Source organism: Cyprinodon tularosa, unplaced genomic scaffold (assembly GCF_016077235.1).
Source record: "Cyprinodon tularosa strain WSP-4 unplaced genomic scaffold, ASM1607723v1 ctg11, whole genome shotgun sequence".
NCBI classification, from domain to species: domain Eukaryota; kingdom Metazoa; phylum Chordata; class Actinopteri; order Cyprinodontiformes; family Cyprinodontidae; genus Cyprinodon; species Cyprinodon tularosa.
Genome location: NW_024037893.1, coordinates 796145 through 810827, shown reverse-complemented (window position 1 = coordinate 810827; position 14683 = coordinate 796145). Strand labels below are relative to the sequence as shown.

At 39.8% G+C, this 14683-nt stretch overlaps 1 protein-coding gene across 4 annotated transcripts in view; it reads left to right on the top strand.

Moving 5' to 3' along the window:
* The window catches only part of sulf2a (sulfatase 2a), a 68702-nt gene extending 56410 nt beyond the window's left edge, over positions 1 to 12292 (top strand). For 3 of the 4 annotated variants that reach the window (XM_038294935.1, XM_038294925.1, XM_038294942.1), the window contains 15 exons: positions 137 to 312; positions 2675 to 2803; positions 3454 to 3510; positions 3613 to 3742; positions 3986 to 4193; positions 6173 to 6431; positions 8057 to 8153; positions 8259 to 8353; positions 8430 to 8483; positions 8554 to 8720; positions 8886 to 9028; positions 9214 to 9322; positions 9410 to 9443; positions 10578 to 10631; positions 11002 to 12292. In XM_038294935.1, the coding sequence (XP_038150863.1) occupies positions 137 to 312; positions 2675 to 2803; positions 3454 to 3510; positions 3613 to 3742; positions 3986 to 4193; positions 6173 to 6431; positions 8057 to 8153; positions 8259 to 8353; positions 8430 to 8483; positions 8554 to 8720; positions 8886 to 9028; positions 9214 to 9322; positions 9410 to 9443; positions 10578 to 10631; positions 11002 to 11032 (1743 nt within the window). In that variant the 3' untranslated portion in view covers positions 11033 to 12292. The remainder of the gene's footprint in view (positions 1 to 136; positions 313 to 2674; positions 2804 to 3453; positions 3511 to 3612; positions 3743 to 3985; positions 4194 to 6172; positions 6432 to 8056; positions 8154 to 8258; positions 8354 to 8429; positions 8484 to 8553; positions 8721 to 8885; positions 9029 to 9213; positions 9323 to 9409; positions 9444 to 10577; positions 10632 to 11001) is intronic. The other variant, XM_038294951.1, reaches the window with a different exon arrangement.
* Positions 12293 to 14683: the final 2391 nt, after the last annotated feature.

Here is a 14683-nt window from a genome sequence, read left to right as displayed (position 1 = left end):
ATGAATTCACTGACACACTTGGTAAATTGTTCAATCTCTTTTTCCTTGAAACTGGCACAGGAGATTTGAGCTATCAAACATAGAGTGTAACTTTTTTACCCTGTGTGCCTTGCTCAATGAGTCGTGTCTCCCTTAGGTGTACAACATGTTGGTAGAGACGGGGGAACTGGACAACACCTACCTCATTTACACCTCCGACCACGGCTATCACATCGGTCAGTTTGGTCTGGTTAAGGGCAAATCAATGCCCTATGAGTTTGATATCCGTGTCCCATTCTATATACGGGGACCTAATGTGGAGCAAGGCACGATGTAAGTAACTAGACACTTCCATTCTCATTTTCCTGACAGTAAAAAATTATCATTTGTTGCCGAGTGCTTTACAAAAGCACTTAGACTCTTTTTACCCTTAACCTTTTTTTATTTTTATTTTAAGACCTCAATCTTTGATGTATGAGGTTTTTATTTAATCGACCAACAATAGGTATTGTTTAATTGTAAAGGAAAATACTCCATGGTTCTCTAAATGTTTTCTGACTAACAAGCTAGATATGTTCGGATTTTAGTTGGAGTAGAGTAATCCATAATTGTAAATTATGGATTATGGATTACTCTATGTTTTCAAATAAAACAGCAGATATGCCAGAGACAGAAGTTGGGGAAAAGCTTTGCTGTAATAAGGTTTGATGATGAAGGAAACAAGCGGATGCTAAAAAACAAACATTCAAATACTAACGTTTGCAGCTCACCACAACCACTGTAGGAAAAACAGGGTGGAACAAGGTGCTTTGGTCACATGGGACTAAAAACTTACTTTGTAATCTATATGCAAAGTTCTATAGCAGGAGATAAATAGCTCTGCATATCAACTTCGACAGGAAAACAAAGCTAAACATTATTCCAAAATGGTTTAGAGCAGGCCTGCCCTAAATCAGTCCTCTAGGGCTGCAGTTCCTCAGGTTTTAGAGGTTTGCCTGCTTCAGCACAGCTGATATGCATTGATTGCTGATTAATAGGCAATTAACATAACCTGCAGTGCTGAAGCAGGGAAACTTCTAAAACCTGCAGGACACCAGCGCTCAAGGCTGGTTTAAATTAATCAGTGTTTTCAGATCCACCAGCTGCATTGTCCAAAGCACCCGGTCTGCCTAGACTGGCGACCTGTGCAGGGTGTACCCCGCCTCTCGCCTGTAGACAAATGGAGATAGGCACCAGCACCCCTCATGACCCCCTTTGGGATAAGTGTGACAGAAAAGGGAGCAGTGGTCTGCCATGGCCTCAGGAGCAATAGGGGTTAAGGGTGGTCTGTGGGAGTAGGGCTCAAACTCAGAACCTTAGGATTCCAAGCTCTATGCCCTTGCCACTTTCCCTATAAAAAAAAAATATAACAAAAAATTACCTATGACACATCTGACTTTCTAACCATTTAAAAAATATATTTAGATTATTCTAAAATCAGTCCATTCACATCCTTTTTTCATATGAAACTGTACTTAGAATTTTTACTACTGTTAGTTGCCATTTCCTTGCAGCAGGCCTGCTGCTCCATGCTCAGAGGAAAACTCTGAGCATGGAGCAGCAGGCCTGCTTTGACCTGCAATTAATTACGGGATACGCTAGTCTAATAAGGATTCAGAGGACCTGTCCTTCAAAGCAGGGGAAAAAAGGCTACATTTGCCGGCCATACATGAAGGAATCTTTGGATTCAAATGGCGCAGCGCTATGATATATTCAGCCAGCTCAGATTTAAGCAGCCACTGAATTCAAACACACCAATAGTGTATTCATCTGGTATGGAATCATGGCCTAGTCAAAGTCTAGATCAAAATCTGATATACAGTATTTGACAAGACTTGATAGTTGCTGTTTATAATTACTCTCCTTTACATACTTACTGAGGTTTACATGTTTTAGATCAGGCATCCACAGTTCCAATCCTTGAGGTCTGATGTCCGTCACCTTTTAGATGTGTCTCTAATTCAATATACCTGAGTTATCTTAATCAGGTCATCAGCAGGACTCAGTGCATACGGAGTATGAAATTCAGTGATTTAATTCAGATGAGGAAGCAGAGCCACATCTAAAATCTGCACAGGACTGGACCTCAAGGGTCACAACTGAGGAGCCCTCTATTAGGGTTTTTTTTTTTACTTTAGGGTTAAATAACGATCTACACCACACTAAAGCATGCTGTCCACCAGTGTCCAGCTTAAGTCTCCAAGGGCTGGTGTCTGAGTTGTTGATTCTCCAATGCATCCCTCAAATGGCTCATCTTCTTTTTCTTTCTGAGTAGTTTTTTTGTGGTGGTTTGCAAACAGCTGGTCCAACTTCCTCCTAAGGATATCTGGAAATTCAGAAGAAACCTGCTGATTCAACGCACCTAAATCGTCATTTCATTCAAGTTTGGTAACCAGAGCGAAAACATGCAGGATACTTTGGACACCGCTGTAGTCTTTTCTTGCATCTCATGTTTATGCACTTTTTTATGTTGGATTATCAGATACGACTCCAATAAACACACATACATTTGTGGGTTTCAATGTTGTAAATTTTGAAAGATTTCAAAGAGGTGGGGATTCTCTGGAGATGCATGTCTTTTGTAAGAAGAACATTGACATGTTCATAATCACATTCAGTCCAAGTCTATGTGAGAAGTATTGCTGTGTCTTGGCAGAAACCCTCACATCGTGTTGAACATTGATCTTGCACCTACTTTGCTGGAGATGGCAGGTGTTGATATTCCTGCTGAAATGGATGGCAAGTCCATCCTCAAACTGCTGGCCACAGATCGACCAATAAACAGGTGAGCACACTGCATAGACAGTGCTTTGTAGTAAACTGCTGGAGTGTGAGACATTCTATCAATAGGCTTACATTTTTACTCACCTCTTAAACTTCTTACTAAAGCTCACAAAAGTCCTTTTGGCAATTGCTAAGAAATGTATTGTGACAAACTGAAAATGCAACGCCTCCCTTCTAATTAAAATGTGGTTTGTGAGATCAATAGCTTTGTGCCTCTGGAGGAAATAACTTAGTAGAGCCAGAAAAGACTTTTTACAAAATATGGCAATGAGGCATTAAGCGAAAACCTACCAGGTTAATATTGTCTCTCTGTATCTCTGATTTCTAGATAATATATTTGGTTCAATATTTAACTTTAACAATTTTTCTTCTTTTCCCTTTCCTGTCATGTTAGTTTATTTTATTGTGCATTTAGCCATCTTAGAAATTTGAGCTTTTTAGATTTAAACTTATCAGCTGGTATCAGTAACTTTTTATTTAAAAAAAAAAAACAATTTATAAAAGAATAAAGTAAAAACTTTGTTGTAGTAAAGTTCATATTTCATATCTAGAGGTACAGCATCATTATCGTTTGACGAAGCATGGCATTTTGAGACGACAGACATGTTTGTTTGCTGCAAATATCATGGTGGTCTTTTGCCGATTCTTCAGGTTCCAGTTGAACAGAAAAGGAAAAACCTGGAGAGACTCCTTCCTGGTGGAGAGAGGGTATGTTTTATTGATTGACCTTTTGTAAGACAAGTTCTCTATTCGAGGCGCTGCATTCTGCCAGCATCTAACTCCCTGTCAATGTTCTGTCTGTTCTTTCAGGAAGCTTCCACACAAGAGAGCTGACGGGAAGGAAATGGCCCAGGAGGAGAACTTCCTGCCAAAATACCAGAGGGTGAAGGACCTGTGCCAGAAAGCAGAGTACCAGACTTCATGCCAGCAACCAGGACAGGTATACGACCTGTATATGCCCAGAGGGGGGGGGGCTATTCAACTAACACCATAAAGAAATCATGTGTTGCCATCTCAGGATAAAAATTTGGCACCTGTGCAGTTACTGTGATATGCACTGTAAGCTCAGGTTTGCAACAGCGTCTGAAGATTAGTCTTTTAAGGATCTTTGGGTTTGCTCATAATCTGAAACGTATTCGGTCCTGTATCATTGGATATATTTTTCCTTTTGGGTTTGTTTCAGAAGTGGCAGTGTGTGGAGGATCCGACTGGCAAGCTGAGGCTGTACAAGTGTAAAGGCATGGCGAGTCTGTTCGCCCCACGCATGCAGGCTCTGATGGCCAGTAGTCCGTCCACACTGTCTTTTAATTCTAACTTTGATGACTGCAACTGTGGCGATGCCGGGTTCAAACCATCTGTCCAGAAGAACAAGAGACTCCTAAGCAAAAAGAGTGAGTTCCTAATCTGTCGTCCCAATAGATATTAACTATTACAAACTTATTAGTACCAGAAAGATCCGTGTTCTACATGAAGGGAAAAGAGGATCACCAGTGTCATGCAGAAATAAACTGATTTTTCATGACCCAAAAGACATGTGTCAGTGCTGCCACCAAGTGGCACAGCTGAGCAAGTACTTAACACTACATATTAAGGGCCAAGTCAATAAGGTATATACATATATATACAGTGTTGTGCCTGAACGCGTTCAGTGAACGGAAGTTCATGAACTCGTTCATATTTTGGGCGAACGTGAACTGAACGTACTGCATCATTGCCTGATGAACGTTATTGTGAACTCGTTCATTCTGGTGTCTGTGAACGGCACGCTCTCTCAGTTCAACTCCGTTCAATAGGTTGCCAGATTTCTATAAAGCCCTCAAGGCGAAACCCCGGCTAAATCACACCGTTAACAAGCCTTAATATGTAGCGGGAAAAACACCCAATCTGGCAACAGCAGCTACCAGCGTCGTAGCCTACAGCCGCGTGCGTCATCAAAACAAAATGCAGCGTGGAAGCAACAGCAGCATGGAGGCGACTTAAAACAGGTTTATGACCAGGTGGTCGATGAGGATGATGGCAACAAGTTTGCCCGCCGGCTTTCAGTAAAAAAAGTTTGTGTTAGTAAAATCTTCTTGAGCGGAAGTCTTCAACAGGGGATCCGCGACCCCTAGAGGGTCTACGGAGGTACTGCATGAGGGTCTGCATGGTTAGTTGATATTTTTATATTCCCCCCCCTGCATTTTTTCCCCCCCACTAATTGAAATGTCTTTAAATACTCATTAGCATGAATTCAACAGACTGTAGTAAACAGATAAATGGAGGCAGAAGATGTCTTTCAGTCATCAATGCTCACATTCAGCGACACACAGGAGCTCTTTCAAGCTGGGCACCGTTTCCTTCACAACACCTGTCCCATCAACCAGGAATCAGAATCAGAAAAACTTTAATAATCCCAGGGAGAAATTAATTTCTTTACATTACTCCATCTGTAATAGAGTGACTATAGGACACAATTTCATACAATATATATAGTTAGGGGGTCCCCGCTCCATCTCGCCATCAGTTTGGGGGTCCTTGGTCTGGAAAACATAGAAGACCCCTGTTCTTGAGGGTTTTACTATCCATGTAACTTGTTTGTTAAACCTGCCTGGTATAATTTTCCAGGATTCATTTTTAGTATGTATTGAAATGGAATTTCAAATGGAAAATATTATTAAAATAAAAAAAAAACATTTGCACCTTAAAGACTACTTTCCTATTTTTCTTTTAATAATTACTCATAAAAAAGACCATTCAAGCAGCACATTTTTCCTGATGTTTTTGAGAATATACTGTAGGGGTGAAAGCTGCAGCTGCTACTAGTGTGAAGTGAATGGACAGCAACAAAGCATTAAAGCAACAATGGGGAAATGCTGTCCCCTCAATGCTAATGTAAACTCTGGTTGGATAAGGATTCAAAACTGGATATGAAGATGAAATCTGACGCACAGTTTCAGTGTTACAACTGATAAAATAGTTGCCGTCTGTGGTTCTACAGTAGGCTATGGTGTAATTGAGCAATATATGAAAAAAAAAAAAAAAAAGAAACTATGAACTAGTTCGTTTTTTGGAATTGTGAACTATGAACTGAACTAGTTCAGTTTAAAATGTGTGAACTGAACTTTGAACTAGTTCACGTAGAAAGAGAACTTTCCCAACACTGTATATATATATATATATATATGTGTATATATATATATATATATATATATATATATATGTGTATATATATATATATATATATATATATATATATATATATATATATATATATATATATATATATATATATATACGTATATATATATGTATATATAAAATGTGATGTGTAGACTTTGATCAATCATGTTAAAACCATCTAAATTAGATGAATCTGTTTCATATTATGCAGAGATAAAGTCCAGTAAGGCTGTGACCAGGAAGCGCTGGGCTCGCTCTGTATCATTTGAGCTGGATGGAGATCTGTATGCCGTGGACCTGGAGGACGGCTACAGGCCCCTGGGGTCCAGGAACAGCAGCTGGACCAGGGACAGGTGGAGAGGCGCAGGCCTTGCAGAAGATGGTGAAGAATTCAGTGGAATGGGACTCGCAGCCAAACCTACCAGCCGTGACAAGCTCACACCACCTGCTGCTTTGAAAGTCACTTACAGGTGTGTGGGAGGAGGAAATGCAAATATTCAAGCTGCATCTGTCACATACGCAACTATTGCATGTTCCTTAGAAAAAATATGACAGTAAGCTCTGCAAATGTTGGTGAAAAAAGAAGCTTTGAAGATGTATGTGTCAACTGAAAGGAAGTCAGATTTTCTCTATGCTGGAGGAAGTGTTTACTGGGAGGATTAAATCCCGATGCTCAGATGAAAAGATCAGACATTTGTGTTTTATTTCATGAAGCATCTGACCTGCCGGCACCATTTTTTCTTTAAACACCATTACTGAACAGAGCAAACATTTCTTTCTAAGCTTCCAGCTGTGAATGTTCATTAAATATTTAGATTAGAACAGAGTTAGAATCAGGCTGCATGTGCTGTTGCTTTGAAAACAGGATTTAACTATTAATTTAACACAGAGACTAAATAATTATAGTTTGTTTTTTAGAATGCCTTCAGCATTGTATATTAGCAGCGTCTGTTAGTGTAGCTAGAATTAGTCATTGTAAACATCGTTATCTGCGTATATTTACACCAGAATAAAGACTATTGAATTGACTGCAAGATTTCCATCAGACTTTCAACATTTCCAAACCCAGCATCCATAGGTTTTTCCCTGTTTCTACTGAGATTTTGATTTATCTTAAGGAATAAGCTTCAAGTCTTAAGTTTGGAAGGATTCCTTTGCATCACCCTAAACCAGGGATGGGTGATTCCAGTTTCTGGGGGCCAGTATCCTGCAACTGTTAGATCCATCTGAGACCCAATTCACCTGAATCAAAGGGTTGTGTTACCTCCTCAGTATGCAGTCAGTTCCTCCAGAGCCCTCTTAATTATCTATTTACTTGATTTGATAAACCAAAGGCACATCTAAATTTTGCAGGATATTGGCCCCCAGGAGCTGGCATTGCCCACCACTGCCCTAAACTATCGCATTTCACATATTCTCTGGATGGCACCTGAACACATCAAGTTATGGTCCCTAGCTCAACTATAAGAATTGACTTGCATAGAAAAGGAGGCTGTGCTAAATCCTGACAGCCTTTATCATTTTGGACACCAGTGCATGATGGAAACGCTAATGAATCCACGTAGCAAAGTTGGTCTTGGCCACTCAGCACGCATACATTCAACAGTAATTGAATGTAATTGAACTTTATTGACTTAGCATTGGAGAAACTTACCTCTGCATTTAACCCATATATTAAATGGTACGGGGGGAGCAGTGTGGGGGTCAAGTGTTTTGCTTAGGGACCTAGAGTGGCAGTATGTGGGAGTGGGGCTTTAATTCAGAACCTCAGGATTCCAAGCTCTATACCCTAACCACCGGGCCGCCACTCCCCACTCAACCCACATGTAACAAAAAATAAAAGCCATTTTGTGGCCCAGTTCTGATTTGCCAGAGGTGGCCATACATGGGCCAGCTGTGGACCGGTTATGGCCCAAAACTGTTTTAACATGTTTTTTTAAACAGAGAAAAAAATATATTATCAAAACATGTAAATGGTCATGTTGTTTCTGCTTCAACGTTTAGCTTCCACTATTGTAAAAATGCATTCGCTTTTGTATTGCAGTTCTGTCATATTATACATCTATGAATACTTCTGTATTTTGTGTGTCTGCAGATGTTCCATTCTTTTGAATGACACAGTTAAGTGTGATGGGGGCCTTTATAAGTCCCTGCAAGCATGGAAAGACCACAAACTGCACATTGAGCATGAGGTACTCTCATATTTACCTAAACTCTGATTAATGACTACACCTTTAAAGCCTGTCTGACATACAGCATGCCTCGGGTGACTCTCTAGTTGTTCTTGCTGCATTTAGATTGAAACTTTGCAGACCAAAATCAAGAACTTGCGTGAGGTGAAAGGTCACCTGAAAAAGGTGCGGCCAGAGGAATGTCAGTGTAGCCCTCCCAGGTGAGAAATGCTCTACCACAAAATGAAACCACCTCAGAGATTCACCAAATGTGACAACTTCATTTTGTGTCCTTAGTTACCTTCCCAAGAACAAGGAGGCTTACCTGCTAAATTTTGAACACTCCCTCAGGTAAAACTTGGGTAGACTTTTAAGCCTTTTCTTTATTCCAGACATTTTCAAAACCTTTTTTTTCTGTCAGAGTGCCATCCAAGCAGAAAACACAGTGGCTGCAGAAGGAACAGAAGCGCAGAAAAAAACTGCGAAAATTTCTAAAGCGACTGCAGAACAATGACACCTGCAGCATGCCTGGTCTTACCTGCTTCACCCATGACAACCATCACTGGCAGACTGCCCCCTTCTGGACAAGTAAGGGACGATGCAATCCTAGAGAAAGTTGTTTGATAAATAAAGTATTTTGGAACTAATTTTCTACCCCTGGAGTTATTTTCAACAAAAGATAAGATAAAACAATATTATGCACCCTTTCTATAAAGAGCTCTTGTTTTCTAAAACTACTCCTCCCTTCCTTAGTGGGTCCGTTCTGTGCATGCACCAGTGCCAACAACAACACATACTGGTGCCTGAGGACCATCAATGACACACACAACTTCCTGTTCTGTGAATTTGCCACCGGTTTCATGGAATATTTTGACCTCAGTACTGATCCTTACCAGGTTTGTTGTTTGCACAGACACGTTCATAACAGGAGGTATAAATACCTCAACAATGAAAACTATAGAATAAGCCTACAATATGTGTCACAGTACATTCCTTTGTCCATGGGGGGGAAGAGCCTTTCTGAGATTTTCCAGAGTTCACAAAGAGTTTGTTGACATTTTTGTCCTTACCTTTCCTGCAGCTGATAAACGCTGTCAGCACACTTGATCGCAACGCTCTCAATTCAATGCATCAACAGCTCATGGCCTTACGGAGCTGCAAGGGGCACAAGCAATGCAACCCTGAAAAGGGTGAGTAAAATCTCAGCTAAATGTGATGTATTGATTTTTCCAGAGTCATTTCAGACTGAGATTAATGTCCCTTTAATTTCCCTCCAGGAGGAAAGGAGAGGAACCACTTCAGTGAGTACAGGTATGTCTTCCTCCCAGCAGCTCACAGATAATTACTTTCACAAACCCTCCAAATGGAATGAAAGTTTCCATATTAAATCAGGGAGGCTTCTGTCTTCACAGTGAAGCTCTGTTCACAGTGCCTCACAAAATTATCACACCCCTTACACTTTTTTTGCATTTTTTTTTTCTTTATTTGCATTTATTTCATGTTACTCTGCTTTTGGGATTTAAATTGCTAGCCCAACACTAAGAAATGTATAAAGGTAAGGTTGAAGAAGAATAATACAGAAAGGACTATAACCAAAAATTCAGCCAATATACAGTCGCACTGGAGGTCCTGCAGAAGCCTGGGGGGGGAATCTTTCTAAAGAACAACCATTTATCCTGTAAGTCTGCTATGAAAGAAAGAATGGCATGAAGAAAGTTGCATTATTGTTCCAAGAAAAAAAGAATTGCCCTGTTTGCAGTTACAGCATAGCTATGTAAGGAGAGCAGCAAAAATGAGGGAGAGTTGGTGTGTTTAGATTAATTTTCAATTATTTTTTCCCATTTGCCTTGGTTAAAACTGGCTTTAACCTATACATGATGTTGGCAGCATCATGCTGTGGTGATGGTTCCAATCAACAGGAACAAGGAAATTATTCAGACTTGATTAAACAATATCTAGATACAGGGCATTACTTGTTAGAGACTACAGATGGCTGTAGAGGGTTTGCTTTCCTAAATATAGAGCAATAGCTGGTTCTAGTGTCCAGAGTGTTCAGATTTGACCAATTCTAATCCATCTCATAAGATCCTGAGGCTGTAATATGACAACCTATTAAAAGTTTCAGAGGACTTTCTGGACTCTAAGAAAAGTAGCCCTAAAGTAGTTGTAAGCTTCCATGTTTATTGTTGCATTTGAGTGATTTAAATCCACAGAAAGGCGACATGCTAGCCTGCTTTGCAATTTCTGCTGGTCCTGTTTTGTAATTACGCTTAATGACTCATCTCTGGTGTGTGTGTGTGTGTGCATGCATCTGTGTGTGAACACCTGTGTATGCTGTGTGTGTGTGTGTGTGTGTGTGTGTGTGTGTGTGTGTGTGTGTATACCTGTTTGTTTCCATGCACGTGCATTTGGCCTACGCGTGTGTACATGCTGTGCATGCCTCAGGCCAGTTCATCGTCGAAAGAGGCCAAAAATGAAGAAGTCTTCCTCCAAATCGCTGTGAGTTTGTCATAACCCATCTGCTATTTGTAGTCTGCCAAGATCTGCTCCTTTCGCCTCCTACCCAGATTCTGTTTAGCTTGATCAGATGACCCAGCAGCTTGTCTTTTCCTTTAGTTTTGTTCTCATTCATTAACAGTTACTCTCATTACCTACATTGCAAAGCTGCAACGTATTTTTCTGTACTTGTCCTTTTGAGTCAATAACATGCAATGCGGGAGAAACTTCTTGTAACGTAGTTTTCGGTTCTGTTATTGCCTTTTCATGTTTTTTGTTACAGTGTTTGTGGAAAGAACTGGAGTAATACTTTTAAGTGAGTGTCTGAAGTTACATTTTTAACTTGGTGGGCTTTTTTTTCTTGGTTTTGCAGGGGGCAGATCTGGGAGGGATGGGTTGGTTAAATACCCGCTGCCCCAAACCCACCATAGCAGCCTCCTCCAGCAGAGGAAGGAGAATGAAGACCACATACGAAACTGAGGACCTTGACCACACTTCACTGAACCTGAGATACTGTTCATCTCTAAACTGGCTTTAGTTTTTTGGGAGAGCTGCTCTTTGTGGCCTTCGTGTGGATGAGACACTAAGACTGAAAAAGAAAAAATCGACTTTTAATTTATCTACACTGGAAAACATAACCATTTAAATGTGTTAACCCCGGGCTTTAGAGATCAACATCTGGGCAGTGTGGTCAGTTTGGCGTCCAGAAGCCAATCAGTGCAACAGTAGTATTTGTAGATAATATAAAGAAAATCGCTTTAATCTGCTTTCTTTTGTGGAAAACGGAACTGGATGGAAGCATGATGAGCTACGTGTCAACTCTGCTGCTACACAAAACATCATGGCCTCGTTATGTCTCTGCAGCACATGCAGAGAAACTGAACATTGTATTTCAGATGACGACGTGTTTGCACATGGAAGTGATGTGAACTTTCCTGACAGCCAACTGTATCAAACTTCTCTCCATAATCTTGTGTTATAGTAGATCTTAACACTGAATGTCTTTACAAAGTGTTATCCCCATCACAGGTGTAGGATGTGATCCGACTTTCTTTACAACCATTCAACCATCTAAACCTGGAATAGGCCTACACTAACCACTGCCTCACACCCATTAGAACACAGTAATATTCAACCATTGAAAACAAAGTGACTCTAGTGACTATGATGCTACTCCTTTGTACTGATGATACCACACTTTAGAAGATTCCATATAGTTTGTTTAGTTTGCTATACATGGTGCTACTGGATAACAACACCTTCGCTGTACAGTGCAGTATGTATTTGAATGTATGTTGTGCAATTAATATAAATGTTTACAATATTTTTTATAATACTTAAGAGGCAGACCTCGTATAATATGAGTTGACAAAATGAACGTATCGAAAATCTCATCTCCCACAATTTGTATGTTTGTCCTCATTTATGTGAGAAAAGCACTTAAAGGGTTCACTGTGATAAGATGTACAATAATGAATAAATAGTCTACTCTGTGCCAGAGGGGGGGATAAAAAAAAACAACACAATTTAATAATACTCAATGTGAATTACTAGCTTTTATTAGATCTTGTTTTTGTTTGTTTGTTTTTTTCTTGGAAACATTTCCATAGACCTAGATGGAGCTGATAGTAATTGTGGATAATAAAATGTTTTGTTTCAAATATGCATTTTGTTGTTTGATTGTTAAGATATTGTGTTTGTCCAGCAGATGTCTCTGTCTGCTTGTTTACAGGTTGAGATTTCATACAGTATAGACCACTTATCTCTATTTATTTACTGGATTGCTGATAGACCATTGGTAGTACAGGGTGCTATGAAGTCACCGGCCGCCATATTGGTACTCCCTAGTTAGACCGGTTGTAAACAATATGTGCACTACAGCATCAAACAGCGATGATGTTCTTATTTTCAGGGCAACTTTTAAGATAAAGATAAATTAATCACTTCAACACACGCTTGCTGTTTCCTAGCATCAGTACATTACTGTGATTTATGATAAGAAAAATAGGCACATCACATTTCATATTCAGTATAAAGTCCATGGAGTCTATACAACATGTAATATAACATATACAAATCCATCACAACAAAATATGTGTTAATGGAGAATAATAATACTATGGTCAGACATTAGGAATAAACACACTATCTGAGATGTGCAAAAAGTCCTAAATTGATGATGTATATGTTATATACATATATTGATTACATTTTTGTACTAATTACATTATATTACAGGCATTTGTACTGAGCGACTCTGTGAGAGTGGGGAATACCAGGATGGCGACAGGTGAATTAAATTATGATTATACAAAGTAGAATTTAGGAACACAGGAATCACTGTTCAACATAGAATAATCTAGTTGAGATAATTCTTCTGAGCATTCGATTTTTTACTTCAATTCATCATTGACTATAAAGCTGTGACTCATACAAGGTCTCAGTGTCATCAGTCACCTGCTGTCTGCATCTTAAAACATCTTTCACTGAACAAAATGAGCTAGAGAGTGTCATTGAGTCAGTCTAAAATAAGTCATAACCTGTTTACAAGCTACATAACTGTATAGCAGAGGTGGGCAATTCCAGTTTCAGAGGGCCGTGCCCTGCAACTTTTAGATGTGCTTTTAGTTCAGCACACCTGAATCAAGTAAATAGATTACTGAGAGGACTCTGGAGGAAATGACTGCATACTGAGAAGGTAACTCAGCTATTTGAATCAGGGGTGTTGGACCCCGGATGGATCTAAAAGTTGCAGGATACCAGCCCTCAGGAACTGGAATTGCCCACCCTTACTGTATAGTTTCTCTCCTGACATCCTTTATGTTTTGCTGCCTGGGGTGGACAGCCAAATTTTTATTGATTTTTATAAAAATATGTATATAATAATGAACTCTCCTCATAAGCTCGGAGAAAAAGAAATATACAGCCTGTGAGCTACAAGCGCAAAGAGGCTTCAGAGCCACATTTAATGATTTGGTGAACGATCCACTGAGTGGAGAAATCTGACACAAAGTCCTGTAATGAGAGGAATAAATATGAATAAGATACCAAAAAAGGCCAAAATCAAAGAGAGCAGCATTGTAATATTTATATCAGCTCTGGATATCTCCTATCTCTACTGTTAGCAGACTCATGCCTAAAATTGCAAAGGAGTTCTCATCAAGAATATAAAATTAATTCTTAAAAGGAAAAGGAGCATGTTTTGAATACTTTTCCACATGAGAAAGGAATGTAGAGGCAGTCGTACCTGTGATAAATGCCACATAAAGCACCCCACCATTCTTCATTCAAACAACAAAAGGGATCCATAAGCAGTGCATATGTGTCCTGTGTTTCACCAGGACAGGACTTGCAATCCCCGGTACTATGACTGTACTCTAACACACAAAGTCGTCCAAGAAAGGTAATAAGGTGTTATGCCTTCTTAGATCCCAGGAGTACAGCCACCCTCACCACCAGCACACTCATGAACCAGCTGAACATAAACGGCACAAAGGCTGATATTCTGCTATTCGCCATGGGTTAGGAGACGCTGGTGTCTAGTCACTATCGGACTGGAGGTTTCTGAGCTGGGGGAAAACATCTTCAGAGAGCTCCCAGTGGTCTACACACAAGAAGCAAGTCCTGTCTCAAAGATTGGCGTTCCCTGTCAGTAAAATACTGACAAATGACAATATTTGGACACTATTACAATTTCACAATTGGATGCTGGCATTGGGCTTTTGATAGAGACGAATGTACCAAAGCTTAATGAGCCGTGAGAGATTGTTAATAGCAAAAGCAAAGGATTTCATGCCATAAAGAACCTGCTTAGATGGATCATAAATGGGAAAATGAAATCTCCCTCATCAGACTGGATACACCGTTTGTATCCCAATATAAATTCAACGAGATTGCACTGGTAGAGAAGCATGAAGTGTTACCAACCAGGTTTGCCTTCGCCTGAAAATTGAACACAAGATTAATCTGTGAGTTTGACCGATTATGTATTTAAGTTTATTTATTACAACAACCATAGGCATTAATGTTTTCTATTTACCCTCAGATATCCTAAA